Here is a 16,445-nt window from a genome sequence, read left to right as displayed (position 1 = left end):
GAGCCACCCAGGCGCCCCTAGACCTGTATTTTCAAAAGACCTCTCTGCCTGTAGGAGGAACATGAATCAGAGTGGGGAAGGCTGAGGACTCGGGTGTTGTTGTTTTGTTTTGTTTTGTACAACAAGGACAAGGGATTATAAACACTGTAGACTTGGGGGGACCATATCTTAATCATTTTTACATTCTCAGTGCCTCATCAGTGTCTGGCCCAAGCAGACCAGCAAGGCATACTGATTTAAATAAGAGAGGAAAGAGTGCTTCTTAGGCTTTAGTATCCTCTGGTAAGACAGAACGCACCTGACAAAGGAACAGCTTTAGGTTTGATGGCTGTAATTGGAATCCCATTTCTGTAACTTAATAACCTTATTAACATATTTGCAAAGTAAAAATAATTCCAGGTACTTCACAGCAATGTGTCTTTTTTTTTTTTTAAGATTTTATTTATTTACTTGACAGACAGAGATCACAAGTAGGCAGAGAAGCAGGCAGAGAGAGGGGAGGAAGCAGGCTCCCCGCTGAGCAGAGAGCCCAATGCGGAGCTGGATCCCAGAACCCTGGGATCATGACCTGAGCTGAAGGCAGAGGCTTTAACCCACTGAGCCAGCCACCCAGGCACACTTCAGAGTGATGTGTCTATGTGTCTCAAATTAACCCAGTACCCAGAAGATATCCAGCACAACAGTATATAGTCCATAATCAAATGACAAGATTTGGCAACCATTCCTCTGCAATGATGGCTATCTAACATATGATTAAAGGCAAGCTTAATAATTTGAGCCTCAACTGTTCTTGCAGAAGACTTTGGCAGGGAAGTTAATTCTTCCTTTTTGTGCTGTGTATGTGTGCCTATGTCCGTGTGTGTGTGTGTGTGTGTGTGTGTGTGTGTGTGTGTTTGGGAAGTGCAGTGTTTGGGCTAGAAGCCAGCAGGGGGATGCCAATAAGAGGTACGAGGACGGAACTTTGTTACAGATGTGCAAGACAGCAACAACTGAATTCTTCTTCTCCTTGGTGTAAAATACAGCTGCCAAAAATTAACAGCATACTAAGAAACTCAGCGAGAGATAAATGTGCTATAAGTTGGTTCCATGCAATGTCATGGATAACTCATATACTGACAGACCCTTGTGCAGCCCATACACAAACTGTAAACTCACAAACATTGCTTTAACTTTGAAAGCAAGGCTTTTAGAGCCAACTGAATGGACACGTTTCTTTCTTTCCATCAATAGTCTGGATAATAATCTATTACCTGCAATCACACTGCACAATTATGTGCAGGAATATTAGAGAGACTTCAATTGCAGCTTCTCTACCTACTCCATTATGCATGCTTTGATGGGTTTTAATGAAAACAGAGCCTACTGCCAAAGAAGGGACAAACAGAGCATCATAATAACAAGAGTGATAAGATACGGGGACTTGTAGGGTGGTTTGCAAATGGATTATGAGCTGTTTGAGAATGAAAAACAAGTTTTGCTTTAGAGATTTGACGAAACATTCCTTGTAAACTCCTTGAAATGCCTGATGATAGCAGTATAGGTCTAGATACACAAAATTGGGTTGGTATCCATCAAGAGAGAAAATAAATGTATTTTTTTTAGTGCTTCTAAACAAACAGTTTTGCATACCAATATGAAATTCTTCTGTACAGAGGAAAAACACTGTAAGGCTGGGAAACATCTTTGAACATGGTGACAAGATGAACTGTTAACATTAAAAATGGCAAAATGGAAACTGTGTAAAGTGAGCTTAAATGTCAAGTTCTAAGGAATATCTTGTCAGAATGCCCCATGTTTTTAATTCTGCTTTATCAATACTAGAAGTTTCCCCTCACAAATGCTCCCTTGAGGCTCCTAGAACCTCAGAAATCTCACGGCACCTGCAGAAGGAGCACAGACTTTATTTCTGGCAAAAGGAGACAACTATATTTCACAGCTAGGATGATTACACAGTTATCTTCTATACTAGGACAAGCAGTGAGAGAGAATGAGGACATAATTAATAATCAAATCAGGTTGTTTGGTTACCCAATTTCATGACCATTTGCTCTTGGGGGCTGGGAAGTTTGCATATATATTCTAACCCTCACATTAATTGTAAAGGCAGCTATTTTTAACATCTTCACATCTTCATTTCACTGATAAGGAAACCAAGATCCGGAAATGCTAAATGACCTGTCCAAGGTCACGTAGCTGGAATGTGCCAGTACTAGAATCTGAATTCCAATGTGAATCCAAAACATGTGGTATTCCCACTGGTCATTCCTGTGTTTGAGGAAAAGAAGGGATTTGCGGAAGGTCATTAATGGGAACTCTTAAAGGCTATGGGGAACATGTGGGCACTTGCACTCTTGGATTTGTGGAAGACACAGCATGTAGTGGAAATGTCTCAAACCCAGTTAAATCAGATGTTGAGGCAGTAGCCACAGTTCCAAACTGCTATTGATTTAATGGGATTAATCTAAGATAAATTAGCAAGAATGGGAAGAAAAAAAGGGGAAAGGTATTAATTAATCTTTAATTTGGCTGGGATTTTTCAGCGTTCCATTTACACTGAATTCATTGGAGCATACATAAAGCAGATTTAGGATTCATCACATCCTGTCCCTCATTTTCCCTTAAGGAGCTCAAAGATCCATGGGAACACACAAGTAAACACTAGTGGGTTACAACGAAGTATGATTGGTGTCACGGCAGAAGTACACAGAGAGGAGAGGAGAGCACAGAACAGGAATACCTAAACTACAGGTACTCCAAATTTATTAGGCCCAGCTGTCTAGAGAAAAAGAGCCAACGGGATGTGAGTATAATTATCTACCCAGACCTATATCTATCTAAGTCTATCTTCTGTTTCTCAATCAATCAACTGATCAGTTTCAAGAAATTGGGTCACAAGATCATGGAGGGTTTTTAAGTCCAACGCCTGCAGGGTAAACCAGAAAGCAGGAGACTCGGCAAAGAGCTGCAGTTGGAGTCTAAAGGCTATCTGCTGGCAGACTTTCTTTCTGCTTGGTAGAGATCAGGCTCTTTTCTACCAAGCCCTTGAATTTATCAGTTGAGGCCCATCCGTGTTTTGGAGGGTAATTTGCTTTACTCACAGTTCACTGATTTAAATGTTAATCTCATCCAAAAACAAAACAAAACAAAACAACAACAACAACCAAAAAAACACCCTCACTGAAATATTAGTGATAATTTTTGACCAAATATCTGGGTATCATGGTCCAGCCAAGTTGAAACATAAAATTAACCACTGTACTGAGGGAAGCAGGAAATACCTGAAAAGACTCATTCTCCTATTTTAAACCCCAATTTCCTGCACAGATTCCTCAAGGTTTCACTAATTTCAACTACTTTCTGTGCCCTGGTCTTTCTCTATTCCTATCTTCTCCTTTATATTGATCCCAGTGCCTGGAACTCCCTCACTTCCTTATAGCATCCAACTCACTCTGCAAGCCCAACTTGAATTTTCTTCCAGGAACCTAATTCTGAGTCCTCCTGGATTTCTTATTGTCTTAAATGCACTCTCCCCTACTAGCCCAATTGTATTGACATAGCTAAGGATGACCACAAACGTCACATCATTGCTAAAATTATCCACACCCAGTCTAGGAGATTTTTACAACCAACTAGTGGCACAGGGCCCAGGGGTGCCCTTTACCAAAACATTGTGTTTTAGTATGCCATGCCATGGTTTCCCTTAGTGGTCTCTGTGTCCCTCAGTTATTCACCAACTGATTGACTTACCAACTTTTAGTTTGTTAGCTTTCTTTGTCTTTTGTTCAGCTTGTGTTTCTCACATTCATCTTTTTTTAAAGATTTTATTTATTTGAGAGTGAGAGATAAAGTGGGAGGAAGGGCAGAGGGATGGGGGGAGGGACAATACCAAGCAGACCCCATTCTGAGCTTGGAACCAATTGTGTAGCTTGATCCCATGACTCTGAGATCAATGTAAGGTGCATTAGATCAATACCTGAGCTGACATCAAGTCGGATATTCAGCCGACTAAGCCACTCAAGCACCCCTCTTGCATTCTTCTTAACCTCACTCCCATATAACCTGCAAAGGGACGTATTTCTGCTTCAGTTTGGAATCTATTGAACAAATCCATGCTTCATATATTTGCATGCTTTGGGGATTTCCTGCCTCACCACCATCCTTGCTCCTTGATGAATTCTAATCATTTTTTCCCCCAGACTTTTTTGCACAGTTCTTTAAACAGGCTAACACTGATATTTTCCATTTGCCCCCAACCAACGCACTCTCCATCTGCCTGCTGCCTTCTCTGTACCCAGGAAGACTGATGAGAAACTTTATATAAACAATTGCTCTTGCCTTCTGAATTCTAGCTGGGTTTGCTCAGTGAAGAAATAGGGAAGAGACTGGAAGGAACAAGGAGAGATGGAGCATTCCCCAAGCGCCTAGTTGGCTATTCCCCTACAGGAGGTCATAGTTCTCACAAGGCAGGGCTTCTCCACATGCTGCCCCCCTTCTCACTCTGGTAACACTCCCTTCACCTTTATGCGCATGATGGTGGGAACAGCCCCTCTGTTACTAGCTCTTCTCTGTAGTCGCCTTCCCATAATTTCCTGTTGTTAGGCACACACTTTTGTAAACAGTCTCTAATTTGAGCAAGGCCTATAAGTGGTCTGCTGTCCTCAAGATAAGAGAACAGTGTTAAAGCCTAAGCATGATATGACGATGGCATCTTCTGACTGGTGCTCAGAAAGTGGTTCATCTTTCATTCAGAGACAGTTAACTAGTCTGCATGTTCAGCAAGTGTCTATGATAAAACATTCCTTCTTTTCCCCAGAATTGACTTAGTAGATTTCCTTGCTTTGAAACTATAGTTCGGATTATGGACCTTCAACAGCTTTTGCTTGCCCCTACTCAAGAAAATGTGATCCTTTTCTACTCATTCAGCTTGATGAGTTTCTCAGTGTTCTTAACTCGCAACTCATCTTGGTGAGTTTGTTGGTCCCCATAAATACGCAGGCTCAGGGGACCTTTGGAATTTGTTCCTGACATTCATTTGCTCTTCCTGAAAGTGCTCTCCTTTGCCCTTTTTTCTGGGCAACTCTTACTCCCCACATAGATCTTAGATCAAAAGCCCTTCCACTGTGCAGGAGGCTGGATTAGTTGTCCCTCCAGTGGACTCCCAGAACACTGTACACACCCTGTCGTGATCCTTATAATTGCTGTTGTTGCTTCTCCATGATTAACTTCTGAAGGAGACTGAAATGATACACTTATGGATTGAATTCTGTCCAAAAAGATGTGTGGAAGTACTAACCCTTGACACTTGTGAACATGACTTTAGTTGGCAATAGGTTCCTTGCAAATGTAATCAATTTAAGATGAAATCATACTCCATTAGGGTGGATCATAATCCAATATGACTGATATCCTTACAAGAAGAGAAGAAACAGACACAGGAAAGGAGAAGGCTAAGTGTGACTCTTTCATATGGAAGTCGGGTGACATTCTGGGGAGGCAGTCACTGAAGTGCTGCTGCTAAGGCCTAGGAATGCCCAAGGTTAGGCAAGCCAGCAGAAGCCAGAAAAGGCAAGGAAGAATTCCCCCCTACAGGGTACATAGGTAGTGTGTGTCCCTGTGGCACCTCGATGTTGGACTTCCAGCCTCCAGAACGGTGACACATACACTTCTAGGTATTTTTATGTCACTCAATTTGTTATAGCAGCCTGGAGAAACTAATGCAGATGCTATTTTGTATCCTTTGCAGTCTGCAAAGTGCCTGAAATGTGTAAACTTATATTGGGCTGAATGGAATAGTAAATCATATATAGAGATGATAGAAGTAGGCCAACTCTGCACTCCTGCAGAAACTTTTTATCTTCCTCATCCGTAATTTCATTCAACACTCCACAGTGGGTTTTCCCTCTCTCCTACCCGCCAGTGCTATGGTGAACCAACTCAGAACAACAGGCACACGGTCAAAATGTGTAGAGGTTCAGATTTGGTCCACTTTATACATAAGCCTAATTACCCCCCTTAGGTTACTTCCACGAATTGGCATATTGTCCCCATGCAGAGATCACACTGCTTTCCAGTGAATGGGGCCATTGCTTTGTGAATATGTGGAGAGCTCATCTTCCCAAGATCACCTGGTGCTAAGTAAGATGCACAGGCATAAATCCCCAGGGAGGAATAAGGTGCCACCTAGAATAAAAGAATGTGTCCCCCCAGGGCACATTGAGAAGACAGATGCAGTTGTGATTCAAATTTACTGTTTTCTGATCTAAAAACCTGTCCTTTACCCTCATGATACCTATATGCAGGTGTGTGTAGATTTATTAGGAGAAACATCCCCTTTTCTGTCAAATCTCAAATGATCTCTAAGGGAATGCTAAATGAGGAAGGCCTGTGAGACCACCTGGCTCCAGGTCCTTATTTTAGGATCCCAGGTCTTATTTATGTGCAACTAGGCAAGGGCCACTCAGCTGACTGGCACAAGGTGCAGAGAGAGAATCCAGGTCCCCTGCCGTCTGGTGCCATTTACACTCTCTGTGTGATTACCCCAGTGATGTTGCTCAAACGTGCAGAGAACAGCAACTTTGTGTTTTCAGAAACTGGAGTTAAACACAGAACAAGTCACCCTCCCACCCCACTGCACACTGCTCTGTTCCCTCAGTTCCGATTGTCCATTCCCTCTCTCCCTCCTTCTCTCTCTTCCCTGGGTCACTTTGTTATACCTACACTGGTGTCACAAGTCACTCCTATTTAAGAACAAGTAACAATTATACATACAAAAATATGTGTTTGATCATCATGATGTTTATGTATTAAAATGGGTGTCAGTTGAATATGAGAATTATGGAATTTAGCCTGTACAGAAGGTTTGTTTTTATTTTTATAGTTCTTCTAGAAAAACAAAAACAAATCAAAAGCAAAACCGATGCTCCACAACTACATGTAACCAAAACAGCATATGTAAAAGAAATCCCCAGTCCTGCATTACCAAGCCTATGAAGTCCAGAACAAGATTCCAAACTCCCCATTCTTTCAGTATCACATCAGCAAAATAGCAAATTTAAATACACGTAAGCATTCCTCTTTAGCCATTCCTGGACAAAATATCATACATAAGCCTGAAGGGTAGTCTTTTTAAAGAGGCAGGAAGCGCCATGTAGATGAGACCTATGAATCAATTATACCCTCCTTGTCACTGTGCTTACATTATTTTGAAGAGTTTAATAATTTAAGGCCGATTTAATGTATATATTTTAATCTCAAAATATATTTTAATGACATAAGGGCAAGTCTATGCTTATCTATTAAATTCATGATTTTAAAATATATATTTAGAAATAGGGGCACCTGGCTGGCTCAATGGGTTAAGCCTCTGCCTTTGGCTCAGGTCATGATCTCAGGGTTCAGGGATCAAGCCCCACATCAGGCTCTCTGCTTAGTGGGGAGCCTACTTTGTCCTCTCTCTCTGCCTGCTGCCCTGCCTACTTGTGATCTCTCTCTTTCTCTCTCTGTCCAATAAATAAATAAAACCTTAAAAATACACACACACACACAAAAAAATAAATAAATAAAAATATATGCACTCATAGAAGAGTCACACATACACATTCACAGAAAAAAAAAAAAATCCCAAGGAAATCCATATAATAAAATAACAGTAGTAATCCGTCGATTGTGGTTTAAAGGTGACTTTAACAATCTCTTCAGATCTTGCTTTTTTCGTTAAATTTTCTATAATTAATATTGACTTATTTTATAACAGAAGCAAAACAGAAGCAATGCAAAGTACCCAATCAATCTTTGAGTGATATAAATTATTACTGCACCAGAAGGTTTTCTTTGCTTCCTGAGTCTCGACTATTAGTCCCAGTATTTATTACTTTGAGCAAGTCATGAAAATCTCATATTCTCTTTCTTTCTATGAAGATAGAGATAAAAATATCTACCTCAGGTTTTTATTGTGAGGAGTGCAAGAGATGGTATTTATAAATCTCAGTTCAGCTCCCAAAGTGGGTAACAGGACATTTACTGAATTTGAATTTCTTAAACTAGAAAGTCTAAATTGTTAACAAGAATCACTGGAGTTCCGTGTGTTAATTCCATCTTGAAAATACTCAAGATACACAGAGAAAATTAGTTCTTCACCCATAGGTTAACACTACAGTTTACTATAACATAATTTCTAATTATGATATAGGGAAGTTGAGAAGCAGCCAGCACATATGCAATTTGGAGAGATGAATTATTAAGGAAATGCAATGAAGTGCACCTAATTCTGTGTAACTAACATATTCTACAGAAGAAGTGTGGTTGTTTGTATCCAGAAGAACAAATCGGTAAGTGCCTGTAATCACCAGTTTTGAAATGCTTTTTTTGCATTTCTACCTGCGATATTGCATGACATTTTCCCTGATACTATGGCCTCACAAATGAGAGTGGCTGTGTCTTAATTCTCTGCATGTCTTCAGTGCCCCGGGCACCCTGTGGCTACAGAAAGAGCTTGGTGAATGTGCTTGCCTTGTTGCAAGGAAGCCTGAGGACTCAATGAGTCTTAATACCCTCCTTACTTTTCTGCTTTATTACATGATTCTGTTGTCATTTCTAAAGGCCAGTGCTTGAAACAAACACACAAAAATGTGTATGTGCTAATTAATGACACTCACAATGGAGAGGGTACTTGCACTGCTGTATTTTTAAGGAACTATTACATGTTTTGGCTTTGAAGAATTATTTTTCAGAATAATTTAGTGATCGTATATTGTTTCTAAATCCATTCAATAATTAATTCTTACTATATCTTTGTGCACTTTAGAAAGGAGTGGCCAGGAAAATGCAAATAGCTCACTTTTCTTACTAAGCATCTATTGGATAAGTAGCCTGGCCAATTCCTCTGATATTCATGATTGTGTCTCATTTTCAACTCTGGGAGGAAGGAACTACTTTTCCCATTTCACTGATGAACAGCTGAAGCTCAGAGAGCATATCTGATTCACACCATCCTTAGGGCCAGACACGAATCATACTTTCCCACTCCCTGAGTCAGGGCTCCTTATTGATTTTGAGTTTTGTTTTTTTGTTTGTTTAGTTTTAAGAGAGTTTAAGAGAGAAAACGTCCTTGACAAGTTCTAAAGAAAATACCTCAGAGTTAATTCTTGATTTGACGGAGTGTGATCAAGACCATTAACTCTTCCTCTCTCATGAAGGTAACCCAGCTGTTAATGTCTATTACTTACTTAAATACCACCCCCCACCACAGAAGTTGGTTCTCTAATTTTTTATTTATGAATGTCTTCTTCCTGTTGTCTTCCCTTTGCTTTGTACCATCCCATAGCTAGGTTAAGTATGAATGGGGTTTCTGATCCTTACCTGTGATGTTGCAATACACTTGGAGGGGTCCCAGTGGCCCGCTGCCATCAGAGTCGATGTAGAAGAAACCAGCTGTGTTCCCTTGGTGCCTGTACACCTCACAGGATTGCTCGTAGAGGGCTGAAAAGACACAAAGACAGCAGAGATGAAGCTTTGCTTGGTTCTGGATATCACTCTGGAGGGATCAGTAACTCCTACTAATCGCTCACTTTCACTATTGATTCCACCCCCTTCTATAGCCTTCATTTCCCACTCCCCTTACCCAGGTCTTAGCAATCCAGTCTCCCAATACTTGGTGGAGTCACACATCCATTCCTCCTAGCATCCATTCTTCTGAACCACTCAGATGTTAGTTCCTCCAAAAAGTCTCCCCTTCTGTCAATTTTGGCCCTTTTCTGTGCTGATGTATGAGCCCTTACTCTGTACCCACAGAGTGTACTGAGCTAGGATCATCATACGCTGTTCTGTCCCCAACAGTGGTCACGGAAACTGTAAGAGCAATGGCCCTGTGCTGTGTGATGCTGTGTTCCAACACCTGGCACAATGCCACATTCAGAGAAGTTCAAAAATGTTTGATGAATGGATGAAGACTGAATGAATATATATGATCATGACTTTTTTATTAATAAAATAAAATGACATTATCTTACTTCTCTATATCCAGAGCTCAATACAGTACCTAAAACAGAGCAGGTGTCCAACTAAGTTGAGTCTATTTTACTTAACAATATTCATTGTGTTTCTAATATGTGTCAATAGCGTGGTTGCCACCTGACAACAGACCATGAGTGAGGCAATCACTCTGTGCCATAGAAAGCTCACGGCCTAGCTGTAGCCACACAGGTGGTTATGTGCACAGAAAGAGACAGACACGGGTGCCTTGAGATAGGGTACTTTGACCGATATACAGATATGAGAAAATTATAAATCTCATTACAGTAACATGAATGAATTTGGTGACGTGTAAAGGAGGCATCTGCTGTCTCATGCATGAGAATGTAGAATGTCATCTGATGTTTTAGACAAAATGGTATAGCTCAGAGCAGCAAGTACATATCCAATTATGTCATTCCCCCATGCTTAAAACACTTCAGTGGCTCCCAACGACTTTAAAGATATAGCACCAACTCCTCACCTTAGCCAACATGCCCCTGTGACTAATGCCCCATCCCAAAAATATGAAGCTGCACTTTGTCATGATCAAGTGTAAGGGGTGCCTCAGATAATTCATTACCAATAAAGTTCTAAAGCTTGAGAGGGTTTGACTTTTTTATAAATTAGAGTGAATTCAAGGTTATCTGTGTACTCCTATAATTCTCTCTTGCAGTCATGCACACTTTCTGAATCAGAGGCTATAGTTTGCATCACATATACAGAGCATAACATATAGCTCATTTCTGTTTGCTCAAACCTGACACACCTGGGTGCGTACCAAACATAAGAGAGTCAGCTCTTATGTGAGTTATCCCTCTCACCACCCCTTCATTTCCAAGATGGTGACGGTGTGAAAGGAGGTGCTGCTTTCACATGCAGAGTAAATACCACACAGGCAACAATGTGGGGGTTACATAGTGGTTAAGAACTATGAGCCCTGAAATCAGGCTACCACTTACACTCACTTATGGGAACTTGGAGAAGCCACTTCTCCTATGGTACACAACCTCTAAGATAACTCATCTTGAATTCATATTTTGTTCCTGAAGTTCCTCAACTTGAGTGTAGGCGAGACTTATGGATGTGCCTCTAACAGATTATGACAGAGGTAACAGATGTCATTTCCAAGACTAGATTTTAAAAAGGTGATGGCTTCCATCTTGAGTGTTGCTAGATCACTTGCTGTCAGAGAAGCCAACTGCTCTGGTCTGAGGCTGCTGTAGGAAGAGGTCCACATGAATGAGCTTGGAGGCTTCTGGGTATGCCATGTGAGTGAGCTCTGAAGCAGACTGCCACAGTCAAACACCAACATGACTGCAGTATTAGCTAACATCTTAATTGCAACTCCATGAGAGACTGAGCCAGAAACACCCAGCTAAATTTCAAGAACCCAGGGAAAATATGAGGTAATAATATGTTGTTTTCAGATGTCAAGTTTTGTTATAAGTCATTATGTAGCAATACATAGTTAATAAACTCTCAAATAATTAATTTTAATCATGGGGCTATAAGTATAAAAAAGAGCCTACCTTATACAACTAGTAAGGATTCAAAGAGATACTCAAGATAATCCCAAGGATCCTTATGAAAAAACAACAAGTCCTACCTCCTGCAAAGATGATGACTTTTAGTTCTTAGTTCATTCTTTTGGTATTAACTATTTGTATCTCTGAATAGCATGTCCAAACTGCTACTTCTTGATTTTTTTTTTCATTTATATAGGTTATGTTTTTTACTTATCAACACAAAGATAATAATTTGGCTTTTACTTAACCCCCCACATTCAAAGAACTTTCTATCCTCCATACCTCAAATATAGTTGCATTATAATTTTAGTTTGATCAGTGGTTACTGTTTACAGTGATGTGACAACATACAAGCCACTCACAAATAACAAATCTTACAATGGGATTAATTTTCCTTTTATGAAACAAATGCAATTTTTCTCATAATTAATAACTGCATTATTCTCCCATTTGTCTAGTTGTCTATGTATTGGTCACAAATTTAACTCCTAATTCACTACCAAATCTCTAAAATGCCTCCCAAAATATTCATGTAACAACTAATATAGATGGATACCTAAGGAGAGAAAGGAAGAATGGGGGAGAAGGGACAGAGATGAAAGTTAAAACTTTCTGGATATTTATATTTTAAATTTTGGAGGAGGAGGGGCAAGACGGCAGAGAAGTAGAAGATCTTGTTTCAACTGGTCCCCTAAAGTGAACTAATTATCTACCAGAACACTCTGAAGACCCATGAAAACCCATGAAATCAGCCTGAGATGTAGGATTATACACTTCTGGATCTCTAAGGTGGCAGAAGACATCAGTAGAGAGGTAAAGCAGAATGGGAATGATCGGACTGATATCAGACAATAAATAGAAGGGGGAGGGAGCACTAGAAGTGACCTACTGGAAAGTAATACCCCAATACAAGAGTGCCCTGTGATTGGGGACCATGATTAACTTGGAGTCTTATTAAAAGCACTCAAAAAGAGCAAAAGATATTAAGAGGCAACTGGTAGAATTGGGCTGTCACAGGCATGGGCCTAAGCCCACAGACTTAGGATGGCCACCAGTGGCAACCACCCATGCCAGAGAGTGCAGTGAAGCCTACAGGCAGTGGTCCCTGAGTCCCCAGATTTCTGCTGCTTGCACCACTACTCAGGTAGGCATACTCCTGCCAGTGCGCACTATGGAGTCTGATGTGGACACCAGCCAGCGCTCTCTAAAACAACAGCCTTTTGCATTCTGAATGTGCACTGCTTGACTGGAGTCTGAACCATGCTCCCCACCTATGCCTGACAGAACTCTGTGTGGCCACTAGCCAATGGTCTCTAAGTCCTGGGGAGAGTCTGAACACTCCCAGCCCAGGCTTAAAAACTCAGTGCACTATCTCTGGTTGGGATCTCTGGGGCTGGCAGCAACTTGCAAAACCCTGAGATCTGGATCCCCAGATCTGTTTTTTGCACATCCAGACACTTAATTGTGAAATTCATGAATGATAGTTTCAGACAGGAGGTCTTAAGCACAGCTAGGGGGAAAAGAATCCTTAAGTACAGAGGAAGGTCCATCAGAATAATGTTAAACCTGTCCACAGAAACATGGAAGGCCAGAAAGGGCTGGCAAGACACATTCAAGGCACTAAATGAGAAGAACATGCAGCCAAGATTACTTTATAAAGCAAGGCTGACATTCAAAATGGATGGTGAGATAAAGAGCTTCCAAGACTAGCAAGGTTTAAGAGTATGTGACCACCAAGCTGGCAGTACAAGAAATATTAATGGGGGTTCTGTAAAAGAATAAAGAACCCAAGAGTGGCATAGAACAGAAATTTACAGAGATAATCTATAGAAACAAGGACTTCACAGGCAACATGATGTCAATAAAAACAAATCTTTCAATAATCACTTTCTATGTGAATGGCCAAAATGCTCCCATAAAACAATGCAGTGTTTCAGTTGGATAAAATGACAGGACCCATCCATATGCTGTCTACAAGAGACCCCTTTGGAACCTAAAGATACATCCAGACTGAAAGTGAAGGGATGGAGAAGCATATTTCATGCCAATGGACCTCAAGAGAAAGCTGGGGTAGTGATTCTTATATCAGATAAATTAGATTTTAAACTAAAAACTATAGTCAGAGATAAAGAAGGACACTACATCATTCTTAAAGTATCTATACACCAAGATTTAACAGTTGTAAATATTTATGCCCCCAATATGGGAGCAGCCAAATACATAAGACTGTTAATCAAGATAAAGAGTATTGATATGAATACATTAATAGTAGGGGATCTTAACATGCCACTTTCAATAATAGACAGATCATCCAAGCAGAAAATCAATAAAGAAGCAAGAACATTGAATGACACATTGGACTAGATGGACCTCATAGATACATATAGAACATTCCACCAGACAACAACAGAATACTCATTCTTCTTGAGCACACAAGGAACTTTCTCCAGAATAGACCACATACTTGGTCACAAATCAGGGCTCAACTGATATGTTAAGATTGAGGCTCTTCCCTGCATATTCTCAGACCACAGTGCTTTGAAACTAGAACTCAACCATGAGAAAAAGTATGGAAGGAATTCAAACACTTAGAAGCTAAAGACCACCCTGCTTAAGAATGTTTGGATCAACCAGGAAATCAAAGAAGAACTTAAACAATTCATGCAAGCCAATGAGAATGAAGACACATCAGTACAAAACTTATGAGATACAGCAAAGACAATCTTAAGGGGGAAATACATAGCCACCCAAACCTCACTCAAAAACATTGAAAAATCCAGAAAACACCAGCTCTCTTTACACCTTAAAGAACTGGAGAATCAACAACAAATTAAGCCAACCTCACACACAAGAAGATAAATAATCAAGATTAGAGCAGAGATCAATGGGATAGAAACTAGAGAGACGATAGAACACATCAATAAAACTAGAAGCTGGTTTTTTGAAAGAATCAATAAGATTGATAACCTGCTGGCCAAACTAATCAGAAAGAAATAAGAGAGGACCAAAACTAATAAAATCATGAATGAAAAGGGAGAGATCATGACTAACACCAAGGAAATAGAAACAATCATTAGAAATTACTATCAATAGTTACATGCCAATAAGTCAAGCAACCTAGATGAAATGGATGCATTCCTGGAAACAGAAACTTCCAAAACTGAATCAGAAAGAAACGGACAACCTGAATAGACCAATATCTAGTAACGAGATTAAAGCAGAGATCAAAAACCTCCCAAAATACAAGAATTCAGTGACTGATGAATTCCCTGGAGAATTCTACCAACATTCAAAGAAGAAATAATACCTATTCTCCTGAAGATGTTTCAAAAAATTGAAGCAGAAGGAAAACTCCAGACTCTTTTTATGAAGCCAACATTATCCTGATCACCAAACCAGGCAAAGACCCCACCACTTTGACAAAACAGGAAAAAATATACAGTGGAAAAAAGACAGTCTCTTCAATAAATGGTGCTGGGAAAACTGGGCAGCTATATGTAGAAGAATGAAACTCGACCATTCTCTTACACCATACATAAAGATAAACTCAAAATGGATAAAATACCTCAATGTGAGAGAGGAATCCATCAGAATCCTAGAGGAGAACATAGGCAGTAATCTCTTCGATATCAGCCACAGCAACTTCTTAAAAGATATGTCTCCAAAGGCAAAGGAAGCAAAAGCGAAAATGAACTTTTGGGACTTCATCAAAGTCAAAAGCTTCTGCACAGCAAAGGAAACAGTCAAGAAAACAAAGAGGCAACCCATGGAATGGGAGAAGATATTTGCAAATGACAGTACAGACAAAAGGTTGATATTCAGGATCTATAAAGAACTCCTCAAACTCAACACACACAAAACAGACAATCATATCAAAAAATGGGCAGAAGATATGGACAGACACTTCTCCAATGAAGACATACAAATGGCTATCAGACACATGAAAAAATGTTCATCATCATTAGCCATCAGGGAGATTCAAATTAAAACCACATTGGGATATCACCTTACACCAGTTAGAATGGCCAAAATTAGCAAGACAGGAAACAACATGTGTTGGAGGAGATGTGGAGAAATGGGAACCCTCTTCCACTGTTGGTGGGAATGCAAGTTGGTGCAGCCTCTTTGGAGAACACTGTGGAGATTCCTCAAGAAATTAAAAATAGAACTTCCCTATGACCCTGCCATTGCACTACTGGGTATTTATCCCAAAGATACAGATGTAGTGAAAAGAAGGGCCATCTGTACCCCAATGTTTATAGCAGCAATGGCCATGGTCACCAAACTGTGGAAAGAACAAAGATGCCCTTCAACGGACGAATGGATAAGGAAGATGTGGTCCATATACACTATGGAGTATTATGCCTCCATCAGAAAGGACGAATACCCAACTTTTGTAGCAACATGGACAGGACTGGAAGAGATGATGCTGAGTGAAATAAGTCAAGCCAGAGAGCGTCAATTATCATATGATTTCACTTATTTCTGGAGCATAACAAATATCATGGAGGACATGGGGAGATAGAGAGGAGAAGGGAGTTGGGAGAAATTGGAAGGGGAGTTGAACCATGAGAGACTATGGACTCTGAAAAACAATCTGAGGATTTTGAAGGGGCGGGGGGTGGGAGGTCGGGGTACCAGGTGGTGGGTATTATAGAGGGCATGGATTGCATGGAGCACTGGGTGTGGTACAAAAACAATGAATACTGTTATGCTGAAAATAAATATATATATATATATATATATATATATGTATATATATAAGAAAAAAGAAATATGTACTAGGGTAGTAGTATTAAAATCATCAGTACACAATTTGTCTTTAAAATGTCTCATAATAGAAAAGGAAGACCCATCTATATGCTACCAATAAGAGACTCATTTCCAATCTAAAGACCCATGCAGACT

At 40.1% G+C, this 16,445-nt stretch overlaps 1 protein-coding gene across 2 annotated transcripts in view; it reads right to left on the bottom strand.

Annotated features, from left to right (window-relative positions):
• The window catches only part of CNTNAP5 (contactin associated protein family member 5), an 825,683-nt gene that overhangs the window by 275,671 nt on the left and 533,567 nt on the right, over positions 1–16,445 (bottom strand). For both annotated transcript variants that reach the window (XM_032353926.1, XM_032353927.1), the window contains exon 12: positions 9,358–9,477. In XM_032353926.1, coding sequence (XP_032209817.1) covers positions 9,358–9,477 — 120 coding nt within the window. The remainder of the gene's footprint in view (positions 1–9,357; positions 9,478–16,445) is intronic.

The sequence above is a fragment of the Mustela erminea genome, chromosome 8, assembly GCF_009829155.1.
Source record: "Mustela erminea isolate mMusErm1 chromosome 8, mMusErm1.Pri, whole genome shotgun sequence".
In the NCBI taxonomy this organism is placed as follows: Eukaryota; Metazoa; Chordata; class Mammalia; order Carnivora; family Mustelidae; genus Mustela; species Mustela erminea.
Note: the sequence above shows the minus strand (reverse complement) of the source record. Positions and strands in the feature narration are given on the sequence as shown.